The sequence below is a fragment of the Rana temporaria genome, chromosome 1 (assembly GCF_905171775.1).
Source record: "Rana temporaria chromosome 1, aRanTem1.1, whole genome shotgun sequence".
NCBI lineage: Eukaryota > Metazoa > Chordata > Amphibia > Anura > Ranidae > Rana > Rana temporaria.
In genome coordinates this window covers 39,210,386-39,224,821 of record NC_053489.1, presented here as the reverse complement: position 1 = coordinate 39,224,821, position 14,436 = coordinate 39,210,386, and the positions used below count along the sequence as shown (strand labels likewise).

At 32.6% G+C, this 14,436-nt stretch overlaps 1 protein-coding gene across 2 annotated transcripts in view; it reads right to left on the bottom strand.

Moving 5' to 3' along the window:
* Positions 1–14,436, bottom strand: part of SKOR2 (SKI family transcriptional corepressor 2) — a 57,159-nt gene that overhangs the window by 40,258 nt on the left and 2,465 nt on the right. The window contains exons 1-3 of one of the 2 annotated variants that reach the window (XM_040336676.1): positions 5,645–5,868; positions 621–2,426; positions 113–170 (exon numbers count right to left, since the gene is read on the bottom strand). In XM_040336676.1, coding sequence (XP_040192610.1) covers positions 113–170; positions 621–2,381 — 1,819 coding nt within the window. In that variant the 5' untranslated portion in view covers positions 2,382–2,426; positions 5,645–5,868. Of the gene's footprint in view, positions 1–112; positions 171–620; positions 2,427–5,644; positions 5,869–14,436 lie in introns of those variants that run through there. The other variant, XM_040336667.1, reaches the window with a different exon arrangement.

The following is a 14,436-nucleotide window of genomic DNA, read 5'->3' as shown; positions in this document are numbered from 1 at the left end:
TAGGCAACTACAGAATATTATTGAACTGCGAGTTACTCAGCTGCTCAGAATAGCAATCTGTTAATTGAATAATTCAGTCTCTCAGAGTTAAAAGCCAGTACAGAAAAATTACCTGCGTAGGAATCGTCCTTCGGGGGTAAGTTACCATTATCTTCCTTGCCTTTTTGCGTCTACAATAAAGAAACATAATGTATCTGCTATATGCACAGAATTGGCTGCATACATTACAATATACCAAATGTATAAATTACTGTTTAAAGCGACATATGAAACCACATAATATACACGCCTGTTTTTCTACAGAAAAATTCAGGTCTATTAAGAGCTTGTTGTTCCATGACTGTAATTATCAACACTCTCTCTATAAGGCTTCACAGCATATAAAATATACCATATGGGTCTAGGAAAAAGCACACACACCTCCATCAAGTAGAGAGGGGCCTATTTGCATGTAAAACATTGCTCTCTGTGGCATTGTGTTAAAAAGCTAAACACATTGAAGATTTCATTTCTTTAGGGCATCTAGTTATCAATCTTATTATGCATACATAACCCGTTCAGCCTAAAGCTGCATTTAAATAATAATAATTAGCTCAGCAGCCCGGCGGGGTGATATTTACTTCTTTGTAGCAGGGCTCCTCCAGTGATGTATGACGGGGGCTTGAGTCTTTTGGGGTGGAAGAAGGATGCTCTACGCTTTCCAGTTTCTCAGCCTGGGCTTCGCTTCTGGAACCAGAGAAAGGGGACCTGTCCTTGCATGTTTTCTCATTGCTTTCCGCCAGACCTCTGCTTTGGAGGAACTGGCTGCTTAGGCTCTCCTCTTCCTCCTCATCAGGCTGTTTGTTGGTTTCCACATCCACATCCTGCTCTTCATCTGAGTCTGAGCTGTCACTTTGGTAACTGCAGCTGGTCCCAGGTGAGATGTGCCGATCGCCAGGGAAGTCCTCAAGGTTGCCATGCAGTTTGGCAATGCTATCTGTGTCCTTGACCACTGGCCTGAAGGCTGAGTGGTAGCTTTGCTTCCTGATGGGGAAAGGGGGAACCTCCAAAACATTGGTTCTAGTTTCAGAGGAAGGCCTGATTTCACTGGATACAGGAGAGCTGGAACACTCATTTTCAAAGAGACTGTCCCCAGTTGTGCTGAGACTGCTGCCATCACTCTGGTCAGCTAGCTCAAGGAAGGCCTGTCTCAAAGTAGGGTTGTCTGTGATGGAGCTAAGGGCGCTAGGCTGAGGCTGGAGATAGGTAGGAACTGGAAGGCCACCTGGGGCTCTAGGTGGCCAAAACATACAAAAAGGGGGATAAAATGCATCTTTTCTCCCAGGCCAGAAGAGACCAGATAGGGCACTGGTCTTCTGACCATTAACAGCGTCACTGTCATCTTTCTTCTGACACAAGCCAAAGGCAGGAAAGGTGTAGGGACTTGGAAAAAGAGTACTAGCTTGAAACTTTTGCAACACGCCAAACCCTTTGCTGGGCACTGGAATGACAGGGTAACTTCTTGGAGCCTTATTTGTGATGTTGGGGGACTCGATCTCTTCCTCCTCTTCAAACCGTGGCCTCTTCTGGTTAAGTTCTTGCCCAATCATATGTGACAAGACTCCATTAGGTGCCTTTACAGAGTTCAATGAATGGCAGTGTCCATGACTTAGAGCTCTCTTACGGCTTCCCCCATTAAACATGGCTTTCACATCTTCCCAGGCAAACAAAATTTCTTCTGCCGAAGTCTTATCTGTCAGTTTTAAGTGTCTTCTCCAAGAGTTAAAGTTGGCAGCATCTGGCTGTGTGTATTTAGCCTCTGGTGTTCGATGTGAGTGGAAGATAAACTTGTTGGGAGAGAAGTACATGTTGCAGTATGTGCATTTGATGCACTTCGCCCGTGAGCTGTTGTACCTTGCTGGGATGAAGTTTCCTCTGCTTCCCCAAGCACATTCATGAGTCACATCAAATGCAAAGTTATCTGGCAGTTTTGGAGGCCTGTTTTCTCCTAAGAAGGACTTGCAAAGTCTCTCAGCCTCTCTCTTGGTGATCATCCCACATCTTCTTGAAGAGATAGGCATTGCTCCTGCCCTCCTCAATATTTCCAGTTGCACTGGAGTGCACTGCACACAAGTGATACCAAGTGCTACCCGCCTGTTATGGATCTCATTGTAGCTATAGTTCTTTAAGAGGGTGTTGGAAATTTGGGCGAGACACAATCTCTCCTGGCCGTCAATGACCAGAGATACAATCGGGATGCCGTACAGAATGACCTGGCTGACTTGGTTAGGCTTCATGCCCGGGTGACCGACCCTGGCCTGGCCAATAGTGTCTTGTTGGTAGCTAGTTGGTGGGGAAGCCAGGAGAATGTCGTTAGTGCCTGCAAGTGGGCTGGTAGCCATCTCTGTAGATATCAGTGGAAGGAATTTCTTTGGTGTGGTAGTTGCCTATAAGAAAAGAAAAAAAAATACATATATAATGAGTAATGTTTAGATGAAAATACAAGTTAATCATTTTGATTTACTCTTTTAATTACCAATAAATTAGGGGAACAGGGAGGTAAAATAACTGGGGGCCAGATCAGAGGGCTGTGGTTCTCCATAGTGTTATGTGTGCAGGTTCCATGGGCTAAATGTATTCAATCCTTTCCAAAATAGCCCATCAGTGTTAGGCCCCATACACACGTCCGAGGAACTCGACAGGCAAAACACATCGTTTTGCTCGTCGAGTTCCTTGTGAAGCCACCGAGGATCTCGGCGAGCCGAAATTTCCCATTGAACAACGAGGAAATAGAGAACATGTTCTCTATTTCCTCGCCGAGATCCTCGTCAGCTTCATCGGCCAAAAGTGTACACACGGCCGGGTTTCTCGGCAGAATTCAGCTCCGATCGAGTTTCTGGCTGTGTACGGGGCCTCACAAGCACATATGTTAAGGCGAAAGGGTTAGGGTTTTCGGTATTACTAAATAGACTTCCTTTGTGAACTGTTGGAGGGACTTGAGGACAGGTAGTAATATAGATGGTCTTAATAATATAAGAAGAAGAGAAAAAAATTACTAAATATTATATTTATGTTAATTAAACATTTTAATAAAATATATGTTGTTAGCTTAAGTAATTTGGGCTACAATAGATTTTTTATTAAGCTTAATATTCACAAATGTATTAAGCTAAATCTTAGCAGTTGGAATCCTTAACAATTTAGCTAGCTCAGCAGTGATACAGTGCAGCCATTAGAAAAATTGCCCATTTTAAGCGTTTCTTAATTGTCCAATTGCTGCCTACAAAGTAACCAATTGTGTATAGATGTGCCTGGGAAGGCATCTGCATGTGCAAACAATAGGTGATGTATGCTTTGCTACAGGGTGTTCTGTTTACAAAGCAAGGCTGTCCATAATGTAACTATTAATTAAAACACAATTAACCTCTTTACTCTGCAAGACTGCATGTAACCCAGAACTATTCTCATTAAACACAAGATGAGGCAGCCATGAATGAGACAGATCTCATATGATGAGATCACACAAAACGCCACAATCCATCTCGCCAACACTCCTTTCACATGTCAACTAAACAATGACCTTTTAATATGTTGGAAAACTAGGCTGTAGCTATTTATTTTACTACCGTACAGTCCCTGATTAATGATTTATCCATAACTAATGTATATAAAAAAATAATTTCTCCATAAATACGTTTACTAAAGAAATAACTTAAACATAATGTAGATGTTTAAAATGTGTTTTTAAATATTGTCTGTTGGGTCATTTAACTTAACAGAATACAAAATCAGTCTATCTATCTATCTATCTATCTATCTATCTATCTATCTATCTATCTATCTATATATCTATCTATCTATCTATCTATCTATCTATCTATCTATCTCTCTCTCTCTTTCAAATATATGCATAATGAACATTTCTTATTTATAGATTTGGACTGACAAAATTGTTTGTGTTAGTTTTTTTTTAAGTTATAACTAAATTTATATTTAAAAAAAAAGAATTATATTAAGATTTAATATACAAATACATTTATTTCAAATTTATAAATAGAAAATAAGAATTATATTAAGCTTTTGTATTGATTGATTAAATGAAAACAAATTGCTCAAAATGAACTTGAAGAATTTGGGGTTTGTAAAAGTTTGTGACATAAACACCTGCCATCACTGCTTCTACATAGTCCAAAAGATGTTATCTCTACATGTCGCCTGTCTTTTAATTGATCAAGTGGGTTTATAGAAGCAAATGAACAATAGACCTGTAATAATAATAATAGAAATAATAGAACATAATAGAATATAATAGAAATGGACCTAACCCTAACCCCAACCCAATATATATATATATATATATATATATTATATATACATTATAACATTATATATATATATATATATATATATATATATATATATATATATACATTTTATATATATATATATATATATATATATATATATATATATATATATATATATATATATATATATATATATATATATATATATATATATATATATATATATATATATATATATATATATATGTAGTAGTCCTGCAGGATTCTAGTTTATTCTTTGCCTCTCCAGTATGAAGAGGAATAAACTAATTTCACAAGTGTGTTCTGAGGACTGCAAGTTACATACAGTACAGAGGATGGAAATAATAATTTCATTAAAAAAAATCAGTAATAAGTCATATAAAAAAAGAGTAATGCGTCATATAAAAATAGTAATGTGTCATATTAAAAAATACTAATAAGTCATATTAAAAAATAGTAATAGGTCATATAAAAAAATAGTAATAGGTCATATAAAAATGTAATAGATATTTTCTAGCTAAACACATGTTCGTAATATACTGGCCTAGTCTGAACATATTTTATTTTGCATAAATCCTACTACGACAACTACTACTACTACTACTTCTAATAATAATATTGAGATTAAAATTTCAACAATGAAAAAAAAATATATAAAAAATCATAAAAAGCTCTATTGAGCAGGGCCCTCTGATTCCTCTTTTACCAAATTGTAATGTAACTGTAATGACTGCCTTTATTTTGTTAAGCGCTGCGCAAGCTATTGGCGCTGTATAATAATAATAATAATAATAATAATAATAATAATAATAAAAAAAAGAAAATGGAAAACCGAACTATAAAAAAATAACAAACATATCAATAAGAAAAAAATAGGGGGGAAAAGCAATGACAATTTTAAATGTAAATATAAATGTAAAATAAACCTAAAGTAATATCAAATAATACAATAGCATAATAGTAATAATACCAATAATAATGTGACTATTAAAAGTTCAACAATGAAAAAGTCCCCCAAAAAATGATAAAAAGAAAAGAAAAAATAGAACTAGAAAAAATAGAACAAACAGAGCAACAAGGACAAAATAGGGGGAAAAGCAGATGACAGTTATATATGTATAAGAGTAAAATAAAGCGAAAATAATATCAAATGAACTCCTTCACAACCCGACAATGTATGTATAAAAGAAAAAGAAAACACTTTCATCATCATTCCACAGAAGGACAGTTTGCAGTTATTAAATTGCAGTTTGCAATAATTAAAACGAGAGCATAGCACACAAGGAGTAAATAAATGACCAGAGAAAGGAAGAAGAGAAGACAAGTGGAATGAATACCTAGAAGAAGTAGAGAGAAGATGTGTCTATAGGACTCCTGTGCACATCTTGCGGTGAGGAGGTGCCGGCAGTCCTTGTGCTCAGTGTGGGTTAGGAAGACACATGCAGCATCTCCTCGTCTCTATTAGCCACAGACAGGCTGGAAGGTGAGAAGTGCTTTTCCAGCCCCCAGTGTGATACACCACACAGCCCAGCCTCACATCCTCTGCAGCCTCCTCATCCTCTCCCTATCTACAGCTCTGCTGGACCTCCAGGTGACGTCACCTCCCTGCAATTAACCCTTCCACACCCAGGGAGGGATCTCTTTTTGGATCTGTTATATATGAAATATTCAGATACATTAATTCCACCCCCTCCCCCCACTTCCCACCTCTCCCCCCACATTTCTTTTTCAACAGATTATTCAGAAGCAGGTAGGATAAGATTGTAAAAATCAGACTGCAATAAGGTGATTAAAAGGGACATCTCTCTCTCTCTCTGTAGAGAGAGAGAGAGAGAGAGAGAGAGAGAGAGAGAGAGAGAGAGAGAGAGAGAGAGAGAGAGAGAGAGAATCTATATATATATACAGCCCCCTCTCTCTCTATACAGAGAGAGAGAGAATATATAATATATATACAGCCCTCTCTCTCTCTCTCTCTCTCTATATATATATATATATATATATATATATATATATATATATATATATATATGTACAGAGAGAGAGAGAGAGAGAGAGAGAGAGAGAGAGAGAGAGAGAGAGAGAATATATATATACGTATATACAGCCCTCTCTCTCTCTCTCTCTCTCTCTATATATATATATATATATATATGTACAGAGAGAGAATATATATATATATATATATATATATATATATATATATACATACAGCCCCCCCTCTCTCTCTCTCTCTCTCTCCCTCTATGTACAGAGAGAGAGAGAGAGAGAGAGAGAGAGAGAAAGAATATATATATATACACACACACAGCCTCTCTCCCACTCTCTCTCTATGTATATATATATATATATTATTCTCTCTCTCTCCACAGAGAGAAAGAGAATATATATATATATATATATTTGTTTTAAACAATTGCTTTAATTACCAGTAATAAACAGTGGAAACTCGTTGCAAGTTTCATAGCGCTGCCCCCAAGTATGAATTTGGCATCAGTATTTATTTTATCTCATTTATTTGATTGCTGCATGTCCAGGCATTCATAAAATAAATTGAAGGTACTAATGGAGTTTACATAAAATCAATCTATATATCTATGTATATATCTCTATCTTTCTATGTATATATCTCTATCTTTCTATGTATCTAGTCTTTCTCTTTCTGTGTGTGTGTGTGTCCTGTCCCTCTTTCTCTCTCTATACATACATACATACATATAATCATTATATATATATATATATATATATATATATATATATATATATATATATATATATATATATATATATATATATATATATACACACATATATATATATAGCTATATGATATATTAAGAGAGAGGGAGAGAGAGAGACACACACACACACACACACACACACAGAGACAGAGAGAGAAAGAGAGAAAGAGAGAGAGAGAGAGAGAGAGAGAGACAGAAATAGAAAAAGAGACAGAGAAAAAGACAGAGAGAGAGAAAGAGAGAGAGAGAGAGAGAGAGAGAGAGAGACAGAGAGAGAGAGAGACAGAGAGAGACAGGGATAGAAAGAGAGAGACGGAGACACAGAGAGACAGAGAGAAAGAGAGAGAGAGAGAGAGAGAGAGGGAGAGACAGAGAGAGAGAGAGAGATGTACATAAATATCTATCTATATATATATCTACCTATCTATTTATATACTCTATCTCTCTGTATATATATCTAGATCTATAAATAAATCTATAGATATATATAGATAGATCTAGATAGATATACATGTTTTAGATTGTAAGCTCTCATGAGCAGGGCCCTACTCACCCTGAGGTGTTGAGTAGTAATGCAACTGTACTATCTCCCTTTAATAGCTAAAGTTCTGCACAAACTGTTGGCACTATATAAATCATGTGCATATATAATATAAATATAATGTAAAATTATATATATATATATATAATATAAACTTATAGTTGTTATATTATTGATATATAATTATCTATCTATCTATCTATCTATCTATCTATCTATCTATCTATCTATCTATCTATCTATCTATATATTAAGAGACAGAGATGGAAAGAGAGAGAGAGAGAGAGAGAGAGAGAGAGAGAGAGAGAGAGAGAGAGAGAGAGAGAGAGAGAGAGAGAGAGAGAGAGAGAGAGAGAGAGAGAGAGAGAGATAGATAGATAGATAGATAGATAGATAGATAGATAGATAGATAGATAGATAGATAGATAGATAGAAAATCATCGTATTAAATTTAATTACACCTAATTATTGTATCCAAGTTGCAGATTGTATTTCCTGATTTTTTGTACTTTACTCTGCACACCTGACAGATGATATTAGAATAGTGACATTTCCAGTTGCAGTCATCATAGTACAGAACATTACCATACATACAGCAAGTTAAAGGATGCAGCAGACTTCCTATAATAAATAGCATTTATTTTGCTGCTCAGCATCCAGCTAGGTGGCAGGACTTTAGGTTAACTAACAAAATCATCTGTTCCTGGGACCTATGGGAAATGTGTTGATTTGATAAATCTGGCTGCGTTTATTGTCAACAAAAAACATATGATCTGGTCTTGTAGCCCCAGGAGTGTGACAAATGACCCACAATATATGTCAACTGGGACACATTAAGACAAGTCCCTCTCAAAACTGCGTCCACTTTATCCTGTTATCACCAGGAAAATAATGAAAAATGAGCACTTGTCTACAGATAAAAAAAAAAAGAAGTGAGTCCTATATGCGGCTATAACCACAAACCATCATGTCAGATTATGTTACGGATAAACATAAAGTAATAATTGGCTCTATTTACAAAGCTGAATCCTTCTTTTTTTTTTTTAGTTAAAGCGACAATTATTTTAGGTGAGTCCAATGAGATTTGAAAATTACTGTCACATGGCTTGAAATAAAGTTCATTATTCTTGTGCTCAGCCTATTAAAAAACAATATATAATAATACTGGTTTTGTTTTTAAATCTTTTTTCAATTTTGCAAATTTAATAATAATAATAATAATAATAATAATATATATGTAAATATATATATATCAATATATATATATATATATATATATATATATATATATATATATATATATATATATATATATATATATATATATATATATTTACAATTTTAGTAATGTGACAACTGGCAAACATTCACTGCGAGTTTCATTGCAATGAAAGTTTGGTGAATGTATCTGCCAAAGCAGGCGACAATTTATTTTTTAGGGGATGATTGTAAAGAATATGGTTGTTTGATTAAAATAAATCAGGACATATTTTTAAGTTGTATAAATTATTCCCATAGCTGTTTGTTAAGTAAACCAGCCCTTTAAATATAACAACAGGAATCCATAGAAGCAAAATGACTAAAAAATTAAATAGTGTCTCACTAGTACAAGTGATTATTACACTTTTCATTCCGGTACATTTATTGGATCCCATTTGAACACTGGAGGAAGGTTTGCATAGCATAAAATTCTGATGTCAATTTGAACTTTCCAGCAAATGACCATTGGACGAATTTATCTAGTGTCTGATCAGCGCCAGAATTTTTGAGCTGCGAAAAATGGGATGTTTTTTTTTATTTTGCGTGAAATAAGTGTAGTAAAAAAAAAAATCCAGATTTGCTTTCTGCCAGTTTTCAAGAACATGTGCAGTTCAGAGCTTCTGAGGTTTAATTGACAAAAAGAAAACTTGCCTTTTCCTGTAGACCATCAATAACCCTCCTCTTTTAAACTATGATTTAATATGTTGGCATACTTTAGGGTAAAAATAAATGTAATCAAGGTGTAATTCAACTTCACAGAAAGAACAACTCTGGAAAAAAGCCAGATCCAGGTTGGAAACATGGGCACTTCGCCAAGAGGAGAAAAGCGAGTCCAAATATTCATGGGCGGCCTGTTTGCAATTTGGCGCAGATCGGATTTTGTACGCACTGATTAATCGCTTCATTGCTGTATACAAAAACGACCATACAGCATTTTTTTTTGTTTGCTGTAAATAGCTTTTGTATATTATTACATTGATCAAACTACCATTCAATGTCGTATTTGATTTACAAAAAAGTGACTACAGCCAGAGAGAAAGGCACTTTGTGTATTTAGGTTGAACTGAGAAAGAGGGTTTATTTTTGTAAGATTTTTTTTGTGTACTTTTACTTATTATTAGCTGTAGCAGTATTATGTAGGTAGTAGTAGTTCATTATAATAATGATGATGATGATTGTTATCATTACATAGTTACATACTGTAGTTGGTAAGGTTGAAAAAAGAGACTAGTCCATCCATTAATATTATTTAGATGATTATTTTATTATTATAATAGATAATATTATTACATAATATTGTTGTTGTTATTATTAATATTAGTAATAGTAGTAGTAGTAGTAGTACATTATTATAATATTACATATTATTATTATTATTGTTAGCTGTAGCAGTATTATTGTAGGTAGTAGTAGTAGTTTATGATGATGATTGTTATCATTATATAGTTCGTACTGTAGTTGGTAAGTTTGAATATTAATATTATTTATATTATTATTTTATTATTATTACATAATATTGTTGTTATTATTATTAGTAGTAATATTAGTAGTAGTAGTAGTAGTGGTAGTACATTATTATAATATTACATATTATTATTATTAGCTGTAGCAGTATTATTGTAGGTAGTAGTAGTAGTAGTTCATGATGATGATTGTTATCATTACATACTGTAGTTGATAAGGTTGAATAAAGAGACCAGTCCACCCATTAATATTATTTAGATGATTATTTTATTATTATTAAACATAATATTATTGCATAATATTGTTGTTATTATTATTATTATTATTATTTTTGGTAATAGTAGTAGTAATAGTACATTGTTATCATTACATAGTTACATACTGTAGTTGGTAAGGTTGAATAAAGAGACCAGTCCATCCATTAATATTATTTAGATGATTATTTTATTATTATAATACATAATATTATTGCATAATATTGTTGTTATTATTATTATTATTATTATTATTATTATTGGTAATAGTAGTAGTAGTAGTAGTAGTAGTACATTGTTATCATTACATAGTTACATACTGTAGTTGGTAAGGTTGAATAAAGAGACCAGTCCATCCATTAATATTATTTAGATGATTATTTTATTATTATAATACATAATATTATTGCATAATGTTGTTGTTGTTATTATTATTAGTAATAGTAGTAATAGTATTATTATTGTAGGTAGTAGTAGTAGTTCATGATGATGATTGTTATCATTACATACTGTAGTTGATAAGGTTGAATAAAGACACCAGTCCATCCATTATAATTTTTTATATTATTATTAGTAGTTGTATACTAATAATAATAATAATAATAATAATAATAATAATAATAATAATAATAATAATAATAATAATAGTAGTAGTAGTAGTAGTAGTAGTAGTAGTAGTAGTAGTAGTGTAATAGTAGTATTAAATAACATAATAACACACACAAGGATGTCTTGACCCAGAGTTCCACCTAACAATTTTTCTCTATGGAAGGTCTTAATAGTTCATTTTTTTTATTATTTATTTCCCAGGCACCTTGCAGGTTAAGTGATCCAAAATTACCCAATTACGTTGATTCTAGTTGGGTTGCCTCTATGTTCGTGCTTTTTAATTATATTGTGCTTGTAACAGGGTGTTCAATGTCTGTCCTATACAATGCAGGGTATTTGCAATTGAGATGGTCCCATCTGGAAAAGCCTTGGTCTCATTTAAACACAGCACTTGAGGGTTTGTCTGTCACTTTCAATAACCCCTGGTCAGTTTTAACAAAAGCAAAGCTGAGGAGGGCATCTAAACACTTGGAATCTCCCACCGACCCCCAAACCAGAGCCTTTGCCTGAAAAAAATAAAATAAAAAAAATAAAAAAATAAAAGATGTTCCCCCTAAACCATCTAATTTTTTTTATGACCGATTCCAGATCTGGGATTCCACCCAAAGGAGCTTATTCCTATTCTTCATTTTAAAAGATTTCAATGAATGTATTTTTTATTTTTATTTTTTATATGAAGTGCTCAATTTGGGGTGTTTTTATAGACCCAGCAGAATTCATCCATTCCAGTGGTGTTTTTTTTTTTTTTTTTTTGGAGATATGTAATAAAAACCCCACAGCAATTTTTCATCCTTTAAATCCTTACAGTTTTAAAAGGCTATACAATATTTGCAATCGTGCCCAAGGGGGGTATTTTTTTTTTTGTTAGCAGAGATCAGAGTGGTACTTGATTAAAAAAAAAAAGAAGAAAAAAATAAAAAGTTAATAATGAAGATGCAACAGAGTTTCTACCAGGAATGAGAGTTACTAAGTAACAATTAAGAAGACAGATGCTTATTCTTGGAGTTCTACAATACAAAGTTAATTACTAAGTTGGATTGAGAGCTTTGTAGAGGAAGAATTGGATTTATTTGTTGATAGGTGCACGTTGCGCCTGAACAAATTACAGACTATTGCAGTAAGATGGGGGGAGAGGATGAAAAAAAACAAAACATCATTTGCTTTCCAAAAGCAGCTCCAAAGCTGACATTATAAACAAACATCTATCATTACTGATGACCACCTACTGGGATATTATTGCTTTGCAGCGAGTATTACAATCAAGAGAGTTCCTTACTTACTGTTCACAATCACTTAAAGCTGACTACTAATGACTGCTTTGAATTCACTGTAGAGTTTTCCTTGTGTATTTTGTGAGATGTACTTACACATTATTCTCAGAACAATCTCCCCACCCTATACTGGCCACTTTCTGGTAGACTTAGTCCATGTCTTTGCTCTACTAAAGGAAGACACCTTGCACATGCCTCATTGCCTTGAGTATTTTCTTACAGGAAGATATGTATTATTAATAGATAGGTGTGTCCATAACTTCCTGCATTTAGGAGCATCATCAATTAAACAGGAGAGAGGAGTTCACTTAAAAGTTCCTATACTTTCCCTTTAAATGTCATTTCACAATTATTTCAATGCAGCCGAAAATATCCTTTTAATTGTATATATTAAAATATTGCCTATTCTACCATATAGCCTACAGAATTATATTTCTGGATAACACAATAATTAACCTACTTTCTCAATAAGCTCAGGTAGATTCTGAAGGAGTCTCAACCTTATCCCTTTTTGTGTTTGATTTTACGATATATATATATATATATATATATATATATATATATATATATATATATATATATATATATATATATATATATATATATATATATGTTACTGTATTTCTTTAATATATATATATATATATGTTACTGTATTTCTTTAATATATATATATATATATATATATATATATATATATATATATATATATATATACATTTGTTTGCTGTATTTCTTCATTTATTTTTGTTGTATTATTTTAAGCTATATATATATATATATATATATATATATATATATATATATATATATATATATATATATATATATATATATATATATATATATATATATATATATATATATATATATAAAATGTTACTGTATTTCTTTATTTATTTTTCTTGTATTATTTTATACTGTTCATTTGTTCATTTGAAACTTTTTTTTTTTTACTTTTAGATTTTAGACTTTTTTTTGTACCTTGTCTTGAAATGCACAATACCAAATCATACAGGTGGACTTTAATTTGGCAGAAACAAAAAAAAAGGGGTTATAAACTTATAATTATAAAATGCTTATAAACATATCAATATCTCGTAGTTATATATTTGGAACTATTGTATTATATTATGTTGTTCTATAACATGCCACACATTGGTCTTGCTGTCCCACAGCGGTAACATTGCTTAAAAGGTACAGAATAGATATAAAAGTTCAAAATAAGCCTCAAATGCTCAAACTCTGCATTATATAGAATATATTGCATCCAGTACAATATACCTATTACAGCAATTGAGAAAGACCTTAAAGAAATATGAACACAATATATATATATATATATATATATATATATATATATATATATATATATATATATATATATAAATATATATATATATATATATATATATATATATATATATATATATATATATATATATATATATATATATATATATATATACAAGTTCAAAATAAGCCTCAAATACACAAACACTGCATGGTATAGAATATATAGCATCCAGTGCAATAAACCTATTACAGCAACTGAGAAAGACCTTAAAGAATGAATGTAGATAAATACAACTGTAAACAGTGTCAATTTGTTTCCCATTTGTTGGACCTGTGATAGACGTGTTGTAATAGTAATGTACATAATGCAATTACTCTAAATCATAATAATAATAATAATAATAATAATGATAACAATTATAATAATGATCGGGAATGGTTTGGCAGTAAAGCAGTGAAGGGAATGGGAGTGAATTTCAGTGTGCACGGTATGGGGTGCATGGTGTGAAGTACAGTGTAGTCCCCAAAAATATCTTGTTAAATGTACAGATTGTATATGGTGCTGAGTATACAGAGGATTGCCAGAGTACAGGGACTTGGGGGGTGGTGAATGGGCAGCCAGCTGTGATATTGGGCCTATAATATTGAATATGGACTGTGTGGTGCTGAATGGTCAGCAATTTGGACTGCGTTGTG